The 16303-nt window shown below is 42.5% G+C and overlaps 1 protein-coding gene across 22 annotated transcripts in view; it reads left to right on the forward strand.

The window, feature by feature from the left end:
* Positions 1-16303, forward strand: part of CACNA1C (calcium voltage-gated channel subunit alpha1 C) — a 1333094-nt gene that overhangs the window by 1133342 nt on the left and 183449 nt on the right. For all 22 annotated transcript variants that reach the window (XM_033951116.1, XM_033951118.1, XM_033951120.1 and 19 more), the window contains 3 exons: positions 582-728; positions 1411-1612; positions 15875-16033. In XM_033951116.1, the coding sequence (XP_033807007.1) occupies positions 582-728; positions 1411-1612; positions 15875-16033 (508 nt within the window). The remainder of the gene's footprint in view (positions 1-581; positions 729-1410; positions 1613-15874; positions 16034-16303) is intronic.

The following is a 16303-nucleotide window of genomic DNA, read 5'->3' on the forward strand; positions in this document are numbered from 1 at the left end:
CACTGGCCCAGTGTAACAAGGAATAACAGCAGAAGAAGCAAAATTTGATCCTTGAATTCCTTCAGTCTAAGGCTGCTGCTTCTCTACATGCTGTTGTACTTTGCAGGTGACGGAGCTTTGGGATTCTCAGTAAATAATGGTTCAAGTCGTTCACGCGCGGGACTTCGGCGCACCGACATTGCAACACAGACAAATCGACGCAAGACCCCAGCGCGCCGCCTAAAAAGTTATTTTTAAATAGCTCCAACGCGGGGTGTGAGTGGGGAACCCCCCCAGTTTACTTCATACTCTTCGCACTGCCGTTGGGGGGGGTTGGGGGGTTGGAATCCTGCATTATAGAGTAAACTTAACTTTTCCCCGATTTTTTTTTTTTTTTTAAGGAAAAAGTTAAGTTTTCTCTATAATGTGTACCCCCCACACCCCCCATCAGTGCTCTTTAAAAGTAACTTTTTAGGTGGCGCACTGAGGTCTTGCGCCGAATTGTCTGCGCTGCAATGTCGGCGTGCAGAAATCTCGCATGTTTTTGTCCCGTCACCGTAAATAATAGATGCAACACTCTTCTCTCTTTCTTCCTGTAACAGAGGAAATTTCATCACTTACAAGGATGGAGATGTTGCCCAGCCAATAATCCAGCCACGCACATGGGAGAACAGCAAGTTTGACTTTGACAATGTGTTAGATGCTATGATGGCTCTCTTCACTGTGTCAACGTTTGAGGGCTGGCCAGAGTAAGTAGCAGCTAACAACTTTCATATGATGACGAGGAGGCTGATTTTAGCTTGCAGATCGTTTTTTTTTTATTTGGAGTTGAAGCCTAATTCAGGAGCCAAAGATCTTTGCAGGCTGTACGCCAGTATGAGAATTGTCCAGAACTGAGGCCGTGAAAGTTTGAGTCTACATAGATCTCTTTTTCAGGTAGTTACAAGACCTACCTTGTTCTGGTAACTTGTATATAGCATTAGCTTTACATAATTTGTACATTCCACTAGTTATCAGAACCTAGCAATCAGTGAACTGTTAGAGAGGGCAGTTTATTGCACCAAGAGGAACAGAGCTATGAGGGTTGCATGTGGAGGACTTCCACACATGTGCGGATGTTGATACAGTGACAGACTCCACAAATCTGTTTATCCACCTGTCAAATATGCGCTATGTAAGATAAGCACTTAAGTGGATTTTGACCATTTATATGCATAATCAGCACTTAAATATTAGCACCCACTTTATAGAATTAACCCTATGCTGCTTTTGGTGCTATAATTTTGGGGCTGACTCTTTCTCCTTCCCTACTTGAGTCTATTGGAGAACCAACACTATCAGATCTGCTCACATATAAGACGATGTGAGGGGTTAGAAGGTGCCCCAGAAATGACAAAGAAAATAATTTTCCATAAAAATGTTCTATTCCAGGCTGCTGTACAGGTCCATTGATTCACACACCGAAGACGTGGGGCCCATATATAACCACAGAGTGGAGATCTCCATCTTCTTCATCATCTACATCATTATCATTGCTTTCTTCATGATGAACATCTTCGTGGGTTTCGTCATTGTCACCTTCCAGGAACAAGGAGAGCAAGAGTATAAAAACTGTGAGCTAGATAAGAACCAGGTAACTTCTAACCTCAAAGTATCACATGTCTGGCACAGGAATCTAAACAAAAAAGTAAGACCATACACCGGTCTATGATACCATTTAATAAAAAATCTTTAAAACAAGTCACAATAAAACCCAATACGGCCATGTTTCAGCTCACACCTTTCATTCAAGAAAAAGATTATTGAAGTATATGAAAAATTCTCAATAAAGATATTGAACTTTAAAAAAAAATAAAACTTGGCTTACAACATTTTACCACTGGATAGCTAGTGTTCGAAGTATTTAATAGCAGAACAGTTTCTACTGTATTTTCTTATCCCTGATGCAGATCTGAGCCAAAATAAGGCCATGTTGGGTTTTATTGTTGACTTATTTTAAATGTTTTTATTAAATGGTTGTATAGAGTGGTGTATGGTTTTACAATTTTGTCTACTGAGTGTTTTTTTTCTGATACCTGGCCTCTTTTATTTAGACTATTTCTGGTATTCAGGCTTTGACTAATCACAATATTTTTTCACCTCTACATATTCCAAAGGCTTGTGACAACAATGAGAGGAGGAAACGAAGCATCTGCTTTAACAAGAGCTCACTACCATTGTGTATCTGTGAGGGAAAAGCGATGAATGAGATCTCTGTTATTTACTACATTTGCCCATACTAAGGACAGTCCCACATAGTTCTACTGCTGGATGGAATTTCTTGATCAAGATCAGAAAAGCACTAGGACATTCAGGCCAAATTTATATATGGTTTGGGCAATTTAAAACAAAAAAAAAAGCTCATTTGTTCAGGGAATTGGCTTTTGAAAATTGCCTGCCTTTTATATGGGCAAAAGTATGTACTCATACATAGATCAATGAAATACATATACTTTCACCCAGACAAACATGGAAACATGATGGCAGATAAAAGCCAAATGACCCATCCAGTCTGCCCATCCACAGCATCCATTATTTCCTCCTTTCCCTAAGAGTACTAAGGCACAGTTTATAGAATAGCGCTTACGACCAGGAACCGTGATTAAATTTAGACCCTGATGCCATTATTCTATGATTATACACGTAACTTAAAGTAGAAGCATAGAAAATGACTGCAGAAAAGGGCCATAGCCCATCAAGTCTGCCCACTCTAATGATCCACCCCCCTGGCTTTACACCCTTAGAGATCCCACGTGAATATCCCATTTTCTTTTAAAATCTGACACGCTGTTTGCCTCGATCACCTGCAGTTGGAGTTCGTTCCAGTGATCGACCACTCTTTCGGTGAAGAAATACTTTCTGGAATCACCATGAAATTTACCCCCCCCTGATTTTCAGCGGATGCCCTCTCATGGACGAGGGGCCTATAAGACGGAAAATATCTTCCACCTCGATACGACCCGTGATATATTTAAATGTCTCAATCATGTCTCCTCTCTCTCTTCGTTCCTCAAGTGAGTACAGCTGCAATTTATTTAGCCTTTCTTTATAAGGGAGATCCTTGAGACCTGAGACCATCCTGGTGGCCATTCGCTGAACCAACTCAATTCTCAGCACATCTTTCCGGTAATGTAGTCTCCAGAATTGAACACAATACTCCAAATGAGGTCTCACCATGGATCTGTACAACGGCATTATGACTTCTGGCCTCCTGCTGACAAAACCTCTACGTATACAACCCATCATTTGCCTTGCCTTGGAGGAAGCCTTTTGCACTTGATTGGCAGTTTTCATGTCATCACTAATAATACTCTTAAATCGTGTTCTGCCGTGGTCCTAGCTAAGGTCTCACCATTTAGTGAGTAAGTTCTGCACGGATTTCTTTTATCCAGGTGCATTACTTTACATTTTTTTAGCATTGAAGTTTAGCTGCCAAGTCGATGACCATTGTTCCAATAGTAGTAAGTCCTGCTTCATACTGTCAGGTAAAGTGCTTTTACCTACTATGTTACACAGTTTGGCGGTGTCAGCGAACAATGATATTTTTCCTCTAAGCCCTTGGGTCATATCTCCTATGAATAAGTTGAATAGAATCGGGCCCAAGACCGAGCCTTGTGGCACTCCACTGGTCACATCCGACGTTTTGGAGGGGGTACCGTTTACCACCACCCTCTGAAGTCTACCGCTTAGCCAATCCTTAACCCATGCAGTTAGTGTTTCCCCTAGTCCCAGCGATTTCAGCTTGTTCAATAAACTGCTATCAAAAGCCTTGCTGAAGTCCAAATACACTAAGTCCAGGGACTCCCTGGCATCCAGTTGACTTGTTACCCAGTCAAAGAAGCTAATCAGATTTGCCCTTGGTAAACCCGTGTTGGTGGGGATCACGTAGATTTTCCTCGTCCAGGATTGTGTCAAGTTTCTGTTTGATCAGTGTTTCTATGAGTTTGCTCACTATGGATGTGAGACTCACTGGTCTGTAATTTGCCGTCTCTGTCCTGCAGCCCTTTTTGTGGAGTGGAATAACGTTAGATGCTTTCCAGTCTGAGGGAACTGTTCCTGTGCGTAGGGAAAGATTGAAGAGCTCGGATAATGGTTTCGCCAGGACTTCACTCAACTCTCTCTGAGCACCCTGGGGTGTAGGTTGTCTGGTCCCATGGCTTTGTTCACTTTGAGTCTTGAAAGTTCGCAGTAGACGCTAATGGGCGTAAACTCAAAATCTTGAAACAGGTCTTTCTGGCTTTCCCTTGTCCGTAGCTGAGGACCAGCTCCCGGCGCCTCATAGGTGAAGACTGAGCTGAAGTATTCATTAAGTAGTTCTGCCTTAGTGGAATTCGATTCTGCATATTTCCCGTCCGATTGTCTAAGGCGTTCTATCCCATCTTTGTTTCTTTTCCTGTCACTAATATAACTAAAGATGGATTTATCCCCTTTCTTAATGTTACGTGCTAGATTCTCCTCTATTCGGAGCTTGGCCTCTCTGACTGCCTTTTTGACAACTTTAGACCTGTCCAGATAGTCTTCTTTCGCTTCCCGCTTTCCTAAATGTTTGTAGGCAATAAATGCTTTTTTCTTCTCTTTAACGAGATCCGAAATTTCAGTACTGAAAGTAATGCACCTTCTTTACATAATATTTCCAAATTCTATAAAAAGCTTTAAAAATTGCATGCGCAAAATGTTGGAAGGCCAGGGTGCGTGGTTAGGTCCAGGAGGGACAGACATAGATGTTATTTGTGGGGTTGGCTCCATAAGTGTTCCAGGTGATGGTTTTAAATTGGCATCTCCACTCCCCTTCACTACTCATATTAACTTATTAGCTCTTCCCCCCTCAGCTAAGTAGAAAAATCTCGTAATGATGCATATAAATTAGATTTTAAAAACTATGTGCATTGTTTTGAACAAAAAACTGGTAGAGGAAAAGCTGATGCAAATATCTGTGAGTTCTTAATTCATGGTCCTTTTTCCAAGGGAATGTATACTTGTACTTCTTAGAGTATTTATGCAAAACCAGAATGATCTGAATATTAGGGAACATTTATTACACTGTGTTATTTACTAATAACTCATTACTGTGCAAGACTGCATAGTAAATAATCTCTATTAACCCCCAGACACTGTATGGGTCACCCAAAGTTGAGCACACAATTTTGAGTGTGAATCACTGATCCGTGGATAAACTAATTAGCTAATTAGGTGGTAACAGTCAGTTATTGGTATTAACGAACACTTCATTAACAGTAATTAGGAGTTACGTGCAGATTTGCCCTGTGCATAATTCTATAACATGCACACCTAAATTTCATAGTGTATAACTCTGAACGGGTCATGGGTAGGTCAACAGCATTCCTAGAAATTAGGTGCAATGTTTTAATTGGTGCAATGTTAATAATAATAATAATTTTATTCTTATATACCGCCAAAGCCATGAAAGTTTGAGGCGGTTTACAAACAAGAAGTGCTGGACAATCAGCGAAGTGGTCACAATATAGAGATATCGAATACAAGCCATGATAGTTCAAGGTGGTTTACGACGAAAGGTGTTGGACAAACAGCGAAGTGGTTCCAAAACCACAAAACAGCGAAGTGGTCACAATACAAAGTCATCGAATGCTGCTTACAGAATGGGAGAAGTGGAAGGCTAAATGATTCTTAGGTTACAAATCGATTAAACAAATTTGTTTTTATAGATTTTCTAAAATTGAAGTAGGATGAGGAATGCGTGATAATATTACCCAGCCAGTCGTTCCATTTAGGTGCAATTAGGTGCAGTGTTATTCGGTGCAGTGAAATTAAGTGCATGCCTGCTATCAGTTGGACGCAAGGATTTATTCCAGCCTTTGGCAGGTGTAAACTCTCACTCCCAAAGTTAGGCACAAATGGGAAAATTCTACAAATGGTGCCTAAACTTTAGGTGCTGAGTAACCTGGCACAAAGCGCAATTCTATAAAAATGAAGCGCACTTAGTCATGCTTAGTGGCGCCCAAAGTGGGTTTTGGCATTGGTAGACGTCAAAACCTTAGGCCAGGGTTTTCTTGGCCTAAATGAGTGCACCTAAGTTACGTCCAAAACAAGTGCCTACATGCCCAACACACCTACGAGCCGCCCCCCTAACCATGCCTACTTTCTGGTAGGCGCCTTGGACCAGGCACCTACCTTAAAGTGCTAGGTACCTCCCATCCATTTAAATGCAATTAACGTCAATTACAAGTTGTCACATGCCAATTATTGGTGCCGATTAAGCCTTTTAAACAATTAGGTGCTTAACTTTAGGCATCATTATAATTGGGGCCAAGGTCATTCCATGCGGAGCACCCTTTACAGAATACTAGCTTAGTCCTTCCTTTTTACCAAACCGTAGCGCGGTTTGTAGCACCGGCCGCAGCAGTAACAGCCGAATTCCTATGAGCGTCAGCTGGTGCCAAAAACCACTCTACGGTTTTGTAAGGGGGGAGCAGTGTGCATCATTTCGGTGCCGATTTTTGGCTGCCATTTACACAATCTAGCCCTGAATGCTTTGTAACTTTTTGCATTATCTGTTTGGTCTACTTCTGATTACAATTGAATAAACAGTGCTGACGCTGAACAGAATTTAGCACCAGTCACCGATCACAGCTTGCCAGCTTATTTCTAACTTTTAGCTTAGTGATTCCTGTGCTACAAAGTGTTGTTTGGTTTCACAGCTGATTATTTAGTGGGACATTCTGTATTTGCTATTTTTCCTTTCCTTCTGTTAAGAACTGTCGCTATAAAAGATACTACGATAGGCTACTCTCTCTTCAGGCAGCAATTAGAGACAAGGAATTTAGCCGGCAATTAGTCAATGCTGTGTCTTATGCACATTTTTGAAAACTTCCCTTTGATAATTGCTGTTGGGCATCCTGATTTTGGGCCCACCCTGGTCCCATCCAAAACATGCCAACAATACCCCTTGCTATTTGGACATATGACAGTGCCTTAGCAAAATCAGGATTTGGACGTTTCAAGTACATGGATGTCTAGTTTGGCATTTTGGGATATCCATATACTTTGAAAATAAGAACCATAGTAACATAGTAGAAGACAGCAGATAAAGACCTACAAGGTCCATCCAGTCTGCCCAGCAAGAGAAACTCATAACTTATGATAGCCATAGTCAGGGTAATAGGCCAAACAAGTTTGCTTGACACTGGCCTTACTTCCCAGCTACTCAGTGGTGTAGTAAGGGTGGGGGTGGAGGGGAAGACCGCCCCAGGCACCGTCTTAGTGAGGGTACCAGCACCACTCCGCCACCCCACCCCACACTCATGCCCTCCCTTCCTCCCATACCTCTTTAAATCTTCACCAGCATGAGCAACTTCTCTGGCCTGCTGCTTGCAGAAGCCTGGCTCTCCTCTAAAATCACTTCCTGGTCACGTGGCCAGGAAGTTACATCAGAGGGAGAGTCAACGCAGGCACGAGCAGCAGGCTGGAGAAGCTGCTCACGCTGGCAAAGATTTAAAGAGGTATAGAGGGAAAGGGAAGGTGTGAATGTAGCATGGGAGCATGGACGGAAGGAGCGGGGGACAGAGAGGAGGGTGCAGGGGGTGCCACCTACCCTCGCCTACCCTCGCTATACCACTGCAACTACTGGCTTTACTTTTTTATGTTTATGTTTATTAAAAGCTTTATGTTTATGTTTATTAAAAGCATATACAGCCCAGAAAGGATAAAAGTGGTTTAAAATATACAAATACAAACAATTTTGAAAAGAACTCCATTCATATAAGCTAGGCTAAGTTTTGTTTTGATTCCATTCTCTTTCTGTATCGGATTCCTTTATGTATATGGAAGGTATGAATAAACATGTGGATAAAGGTAAGCCAGTTGATATAGTGTATCTAGATTTTCAGAAAGCTTTTCACAAAGTTCCTAATGAGAGGCTCCTGAGAAAATTAGAGTCATGGGATAGGTGGCAAAGTTCAGTTGTGGATTAGGAATTGATTATTGGATGGAAAACAGAGGGTAGGGTTAAATGGTTATTTTTCTCAATGGAGGAGAGTAAACAGTGGAGTGCCGCAGGGATTTGTACTGGGACCAATGCTATTTAACTTATTTACAAATGATCTGGAAATTGGAACAACGAGTGAGGTGATTAAATTTGCAGATGACACTAAACTGTTCAAAATTGTTAAAATGCATGTGGATTGTGAAAAATTTCAGACAGACCTTAGGAAATTGGAAAACTGGGCGTCGAAGTGGCAGATGAAATTTAATGTGGACAAATGCAAAGGGATGCACATTGGGAAGAATAACCCAAATCATAGTTACCAGATGCTAGGGTCCACCTTGGGGGTTAGTGCCCAAGAAAAGGGTCTGGGTATCATTGTAGACAGTACGATGAAACCTTCTGCCCAATGTGTGGTGGCGACCAAAAAAGCAATGCCTTGTGGAATCTTTAGGGTGACTAGCGGGTTGAGACCTACCATTTTCGTCTCTGACTGTCATTAAAGCCTGAGGAGTTTGAGATTGTCCTCTAATACTTTTGTCCACTCAGATGCATCCAAAGTTGTTATGGAGCCTGGGTGGCTGAAAAAGGAAATGTCTTCTCTATATCCATTGGGCGTGAACAACCACAGGATCTGATTGAGGGTGCAGTGAAAGTTCTGACAAGCATCCAAGACCATCAGATGGGAAGCTGTCTAAAATTCTGCTTTATTGTCAGCACTTGGAAGTGAACAGTGTTCACTTGAACTGCACAGGCCAATGTTTGTTACGCCAAGCATTTTAAGTTTGGAGAAAACTCGGATAACAATTGTTTGCCAAGAAAAATCCCTTTGGGGACAGATTTTTCATCTGTCTGCACAGCTGCAGAATCGGTCTCCAACTGCTAACAAAAGGAGAGTGAGAAGCATTCAAATTAGAGGGAAAACTTGTTGTGCTTCAAAAAATGATAAAATTATTATACTATAAATGAAAACATCACTGAGAATTTGGGAACACTGTTAGAAAGCAAAAAATATCTTTTATCAATTTCCCTGAAGTACCATCAGTCACATCTATGGAGATACGAATACAGTGTTCCCCCAGTCATTCGCGGTTCGCTGTTTGCGGTCCCTGTCATTCGCGGATTTTCTGACTGCAAATGACCAGGCAGGAGAGGACAGTTGCAGCGGCAGGAGAGAGCAGCCGGAGTGCCGGCGAGTGAAGGAAATCACTCGCGGTATGCTCCGCCCGCCTCTTCCTGCACTAAAGTCGGGCCTCACCAATCAGGATATTCTGCCATAAATAAGATAATACTTATTTTATTCTACTGATTTTTCTCATGATTCCCTAAAGTAGGAACTCCAATGAATTCCTGTAAAATTCAGCTAATAAAGAAAAATTACTTTATTGATCTGTAGCTGTATGGTCTGGTTGGCAGTCTTGAAACATAACCTTAAGTGAAGGGTTTTTTTTATTGATCTAACCATTTAAGCTTCAGTGCTCTAGAGTATTACTCTTGACAGAATCACGCTATGAAATTTGGACGCTGTTATTAATAGGGTTTGCACAGTATGCTTCATTATGCATTAACCAAGTACGTCAAAGGAGGAGTTTAAACTCATTCAGAAAACAGGGTTCTTTACATGGGGAGATTCTATTTGTTTAATCTTTGTACATGTTGGACTAGATTCAGTAAATGGCACCGAGAATTCAGCACTGAAAAAAATCAATGTTGAATAGTATTCTGTAAATGATGCTCTGGGATGCATGCCTTTTATAGAACTCAACTTTGGGAGCAAAATCAGGTGTAAATCTCGGTGCCTAAGTTAGGCACGGATCTCTGGTACGAGTATTCTGTAATAGTGTGCATTTCTTGAAGAATCCCACTCTATTCCTGGACAAGTGGGTAGTCAATCCCATCTCATGAAATCTCTTGTAGGAAGCTTCATTTACATATTTTTGAACTTCCCCTCTTATCTCAGGACTGCCCTCTGACTTCCAATCGTCTTGCTACAAGCAAGACAGTAGGAGTGGTCTTTTCTGCTTGTGTTTATTTTTTATTTTTTCCTCTTCAGGAGTTTTGCGCTTTCATAATTTTCCCTTGGGAGCATTGCTTGCCTCCAGGGCAGGATTAACCAATAGGCCAAGTAGGCACGTGCCTAGGGCCCAAAATGGTCAGGGGGGCCCGATGAAGGAGGGTATCAACATAGTTTTTTTTCCAAATGGCGATGGGCCCCTCCAGCATCGATCGGCAACGCGGGCCCCCCCCCCCCCCTGATCGGCAAGTAAGACATGCAAGCAACACAGGTAAGAAAGGCAACGGGAACTGTAACTATGCAAGCGGTGCTGCTTGCCCAAAGCTTTCCTCTGACGCAGCTTCCTGTTTCCACCTGGGCGCATGGTAGGGCGTGGCAGGGGGGCCCTCAATGAATTAATCCTGCCCTGCTTGCCTCGGGTTTGTCCGCTAGTGGGTTAGAGTGCAGGCTGCGTGGCTCTCTGGTATTCTGTAATGTTATGCACATCTATAGTGAACGCCCCCTGGCCCGCCCTTGCCTTTCTTCAAATTCTTCAATGACACCTCCTTCCGCCTACTAGTACAATCCTCCATTCTCAGCATTCTGGACTACTGCAACATTATCTATCTGAGCGCCACAAAGAAAACCACCAGGAGACTAAAAACAATCCAAAACACCGCCATTCGCCTCATCTATGGCCTGAAGAAATGGGAACACATCTCCCCATACTACAACCAACTTCACTGGCTGCAATTCGAATCCAGAGTTCTTTTCAAATTCGCATGCATATGCTACAAATCGATAAATGGTCTTTCGCCAAGATACATCACTCCCCACTTAAATCTTCACTGCACCAACAAGAAATCCCGCAGAATTCAGCTGTTCGCATACCCTTCGCCAAAGCTTTGTCAACTCAAAAGATTCCTTGATAAAACCCTCGCCTTCCAAGCAGCCAAGATGAACCCATGGCTAGCCCAAATGATACTCGAGGCCCCCACCTACCTCGACTTCAGAAAATCACTCAAAACCCACCTTTTCAGCAAACAAAACCCTTAACTGACCCTTCAGATAATCTCAAGGCCCCCTACCCGACTCTTCTCCTTCACGATAGCTCCTATCTCCCCCTGCTTCTCCTTCCCACTTCCTTCAAGTCTGACCAAATCTGTTGTAAATCCGATTAATTTGTTGTAATTCTGCCCTCTTCATCTACGAAGTTGGCTAAACTTGTTGTTAATTTCCCTTTTCATCTGCCAAGTTTTGGCTACAGTTGTTGTAAATCCTATAAATTTGTTGTAAATCTACAAGTCTATGCGGATCCTAATCTAATTTAATGTAAACCGCCTAGAACTCGCTGGGTATGGCGGTATATAAGAATAAAATTATTATTATTATTATTATTATTATTTCCCATGGCCACACCCCCTTTTGAGTTGAACGCTAAAAGATTTGCAGGCAGATCTTTATAGGTTACCGTCTGATAAGATGTGAGTGTAAGGCCATATTGTTACCCATTCATGCAAATAATTGTCTGTTACTGCCCATTTATTGCTAGTTAACAGCTCATTAGTCAATTAAGTTATACTTGCCATGTGCAGAATCTAGGGGATTTTGTTTGTAGCATGATCAGCACTGCATGGTACATATACACATGCACCTAAAGATACAATGAATTCCTGATCATAAGAGCATAAGAATTGCTGCTGTGGCCCTCCGGTCAAAGACCAGCGCCCTAACTGAGACTAGCCCTACCTGCGTACGTTCCGGTTCATCAGGAACTTGTCTAACTTTGTCTTGAGTCCCTGGAGGGTGTTTTCCCCAAGACAGACTCCGGAAGAGCGTTCCAGCTTTCTACTACTCTCTGGGTGAAGAAGAACTTCCTTACGTTTGCCCTAACTGAGACTAGCCTTACCTATGTACGTACCGGTTCAGCAGGAACTTTTCTAACTTTGTCTTGAGTCCCTGGATGGTGTTTCCCCTATAACAGCCTCCAGAAGAGCGTTCCAGTTTTCCACCACTCTCTGGGTGAAGAAGAACTTTCTTATGTTCGTACGGAATCTATCCCCTTTCAACTTTAGAGAGTGCCCTCTCGTTCTCCCTACCTTGGAGAGGGTGAACAACCTGCTTTTATCTACCAAATCTATTCCCTTCAGTACCTTGAGAGTTTCGATCATGTCCCCTCTCAATCTCTTCTGTTCGAGAAAGAAGAGGCCAAGTTTCTCAGACATGTATCTAATACAGCTTAAAATGGCATAACATGGGACAAGCTCAGGAGTCCTGTGGTGATTGCCAAATGAGCATACGCTAACTACATGCTAAAAATATTAATTTTTGAGGGGGTCAGAGGGACAGAGAGTGAGCTTTCCTGTGTGAAACAGCATATCTACACTAGAGGGTTAGCAGAGGAATAATGCTTGAACCCTTCTTGCCTCCAATATTGTGTTATTTATTTATTTCAAGACTTATTAGACCACCATTAACTGGCAAAACAGGACAAGGTGTACACTCTAATGAAAGTTTAGAAAGGAATTACATTAATTGATAGGAAAGAATCAAGCACTCAGATGTAAGGAACAAGATAGAGGAGAACTTAGAAATTAAGTATACGTAAAATGGGCCATTGGTCATATTGAGCCTGCTGGAAATGCCATGTTTTAATTCCACTTTTAAAAAGTTTGCCTCAGATGGTAATTGGAAGTAAATTTTTTTTTAAAAAATTCATATTAGCATGTCTTAGACCTGGTTTTAGATGGCCTAAGTCACAACGTCCAAGTTCTGTCTAGGCAGTGTTGTAAAACCTTCGGTTATACATGCAGTACGACTAAGTCTAGGACGGCCCACGGCCCGCCCAAATCCCGCCCTCACCATTCCTCCTAAAAAGCCCCTTTTAGCTCTGGTCGTTCAGCAGCACTGTGAAGGCCTAAGTCGTTTTTAAATACGTCTAAAACCCTGTTCGATTATCGGCACTTGGACGTTTTTTTGTTACTGATCGTCCAAGTGTTGATTTAGGCCATTTTTTAGACGTTTTTCTGTTTCGATTATGAGCCCCTATATGTTTATATACTACCACTTATACATATATAAGCCTCATGTGCCACTGCCTTTTTTCTAAATGTGTCCATTTGTAAAATAGCCCATCTGTTATATATGGCACCCTATAGTCCAAATGCAAATATTAATATAACATAACATATCTTCTTTAGCAGTTCAATAAGTGCTCTATAAAAAGCTTGAAACTCACCAAACATTTTATGAAATACTGTTCTAGACTTCCATGCATGGACTTTAAACATAATATAATAATAATAATTTATTTTCTTGTATACCGCCCAACCAATAGTTCGGGGCGGTTCACAACAGGAGAATACTGAGACATTTCAGCACATGGTACAGTTTCATAGAACACATTATCTACGTACAATCTAAAATTATATAATAAAAGTAATACAATTGCTAAAAACATTCAAGTACATCCATTTTGCTATCTGCGGAACCCATTCAATGATATATTCACTCACTATTTCTTTTGAAATTCAAGAGAAATACAATGAGGCCAATATTCAGAATGCGGGATACAGCATGGCTACCTCCTGCAGCCGGTGGCAAACTTGGATATTCAATGCCGGGGCTCCATCCCGCTGGCTAAATACTGCTGAATATCAAGTGGAATATACTTATTTGAGGAAAAAGTGGAGCTGTACTAGATTAGGGTCGCCAGACATCTGGGAAAACCTGGACATGGCCTCTTTGTAGAGGACTGTCCGGGTGCCTGGAGGGATTTCCAAAGCCTGGCAGTTTGTCTGAGTATCAGAAGTCCCCGAGTTCAGGGCTGCATCTGGAGGGCATCTGCTCATGTACAAGTGTCGACGTAATGACATCACATACACACGTGTGTGATGTCATTGTGTTGGTGTCTGCGCATACGCAGAGGCCCTAAAGGCACGGCCCTGAGCTCGGGGAGGTTTGTGTGGGGGTGGGGGTAGAGTGGGGTGGAGCTGGAGTTGGAATGGGGCGGGGCCAGGTGTTCTTTTTTTTTTTTTTTTTTTGAAGGGTAAATCTGGCAACTCTATACTAGATGTGCAGCTTGGAATAGCCGTGTCTCACTGATTTCAAGTGCAGGGGCAAAACCCTCCCCAGTACCCTTCCCTTCCCAGGTTATGACATTGGAAGGGAGGGATATTGAAGGTGATATATTGTGTACTCTTCTACACAGGAGTGTGCAGGGCTTAGGAGGAAGACAACAACATTTTCTGGATAGGTAGTGATATCTTGCAAGCAGCCATTATCTGTAACTGATAGCAGGGAGCTACATAGTAACATAGTAGATGACGGCAGATATAGACCCGAATGGTCCATCTAGTCTGCCCAACCTGATTCAATTTAAATTATTTAAATTTTTTTCTTCTTTGCTATTTCTGGGCAAGAATCCAAAGCTCTACCCGGTACTGTGCTTGGGTTCCAACTGCCGAAATCTCTGTTAAGACTTACTCCAGCCCATCTACACCCTCCCAGCCATTGAAGCCCTCCCCAGCCCATCCTCCACCAAACGGCCATACACAGACACAGACCGTGCAAGTCTGCCCAGTACTGGCCTAGTTCAATATTTAATATTATTTTCTGATAAAGTGGATAAAGTTTTTATTCTCCTTTCGCATGTAAGATACATTCCATTAGAATGTTTCACTCCTGACACAGGCATCTTTGCTGAAACAGACATGTCCAGCATTTTATTGGCTGCTGCCAGCTTTATGCCTGGATATTCAACGCTGAGCCATGTCTGAGCTCCAGCACTGAATATCAAGGCATAGGTGGCTGGTTAAATCTTAGCTGGTTAAGTACAGTATGCAGCACTTAACCGGCTAAGAGGAATCACATTTTTTTTATTTATTCAATTTTCTATACTGTTCTCCCAGGGGACTTCAGAACGGTTTACATGAATTTATTCAGGTACTCAAGCATGTTTTCCTATCTGTCCCAGTAGGCTCACAATCTATCTAGTGTACTAATGGCAATGGAGGGGGATTAAATGACTTGCCCAGGGTCACAAGGAGCAGCGTGGGTTTGAACCCACAACCTCGGGGTGCTGAGATTGAAGCTTTAACCACTGCTGTCTTATTTGTGCGGTTATCTTGGCTAGTTAAGTGCTGAATATCTAGGAGGAGAGAGTGGCGTAGTGGTTAGAGCTACAGCCTCCACACCCTGAGGTTGTGGTTTCAAACCCCACACTGCTCCCTATGACCCTGGACAAGTCACTTAATCCTCCACTGCCCCAGGTACATTAGATAGATTGTGAGACCACTGGGACAGATAGGGAAAATGCTTGAAGTACCTCTATGGAAATTACAAAAAGGTGGTATACAAGTCCCAATCCCTTATTACTTATCATTTCTATAGCGCTGCCAGACATATGCAGCGCTGTGCATTAAACATGCAAGAAACAATCCCTGTTCAGTAGAGCTTACAATATAATAAAAACAGACATGCAGGACAAACAGGGGCTGGGGAATTTCTCACCGAGAGAAATATTGACATTTCAGGGGCTAAGTGCCAACTCTAGCCCTGGAGCTCCTCCCACATAGCCACTTTCAAGTTAGTCGTAGAAAGGCAATTTAAATGTGTTAAAGGCTAGGTGATCACCTTTTGTACGCAGCGCACTGGCGTTTGCAGTGTCACTGAGGCTGCTGCTGACAAAATGTGATGCCTGAGTTTAAGAAAAGATGTTAAAACAGGAACAGAAGGGTAGGAATGTGGCTGAAGGTGAGCAAGGTTCGTATCGTAGGCGTTTAGTCAAGGTTTTGTAGGTCTCAACACTGACCCCCAAAAATCTTGTCAGGTTCCAGCATAGCGAAGCTTGCTCGTTTATGCTGTGGCAAAGCAGTAAAACAGATCCTGTGCTTGTTTGGCAGCGCCAGTGTGTGGAGTACGCCCTGAAGGCACGTCCACTGCGGAGGTACATTCCCAAGAATCCCTACCAGTACAAGGTGTGGTACGTGGTGAACTCAACCTATTTTGAATACCTGATGTTTATTCTCATCCTTCTGAACACCATCTGCCTGGCAATGCAGGTAAGTTAAAAAAAAAAAAAATAGGACATGGCTAGATACTGTACCAACTTTAGATTATCAGAACTGGCAGGACCAAACCCATGCAGAGCATTTGTGGAACTGATTGGTTGGACAGCCCCCTCCTCCCCCACCCGCCCCACAACATGAAATGAATGGCTACTATGGACTAATCACAAGCCCCCATCCTCTTTGTTATTTCTTTTCCCCCTAACACTAGGTCAAGGGGCTTATGTTTCCTGCGTGACCCACAAACTACTGAAACCTCCTTAA

The sequence above is a fragment of the Geotrypetes seraphini genome, chromosome 7 (assembly GCF_902459505.1).
Source record: "Geotrypetes seraphini chromosome 7, aGeoSer1.1, whole genome shotgun sequence".
Taxonomy (NCBI): Eukaryota; Metazoa; Chordata; class Amphibia; order Gymnophiona; family Dermophiidae; genus Geotrypetes; species Geotrypetes seraphini.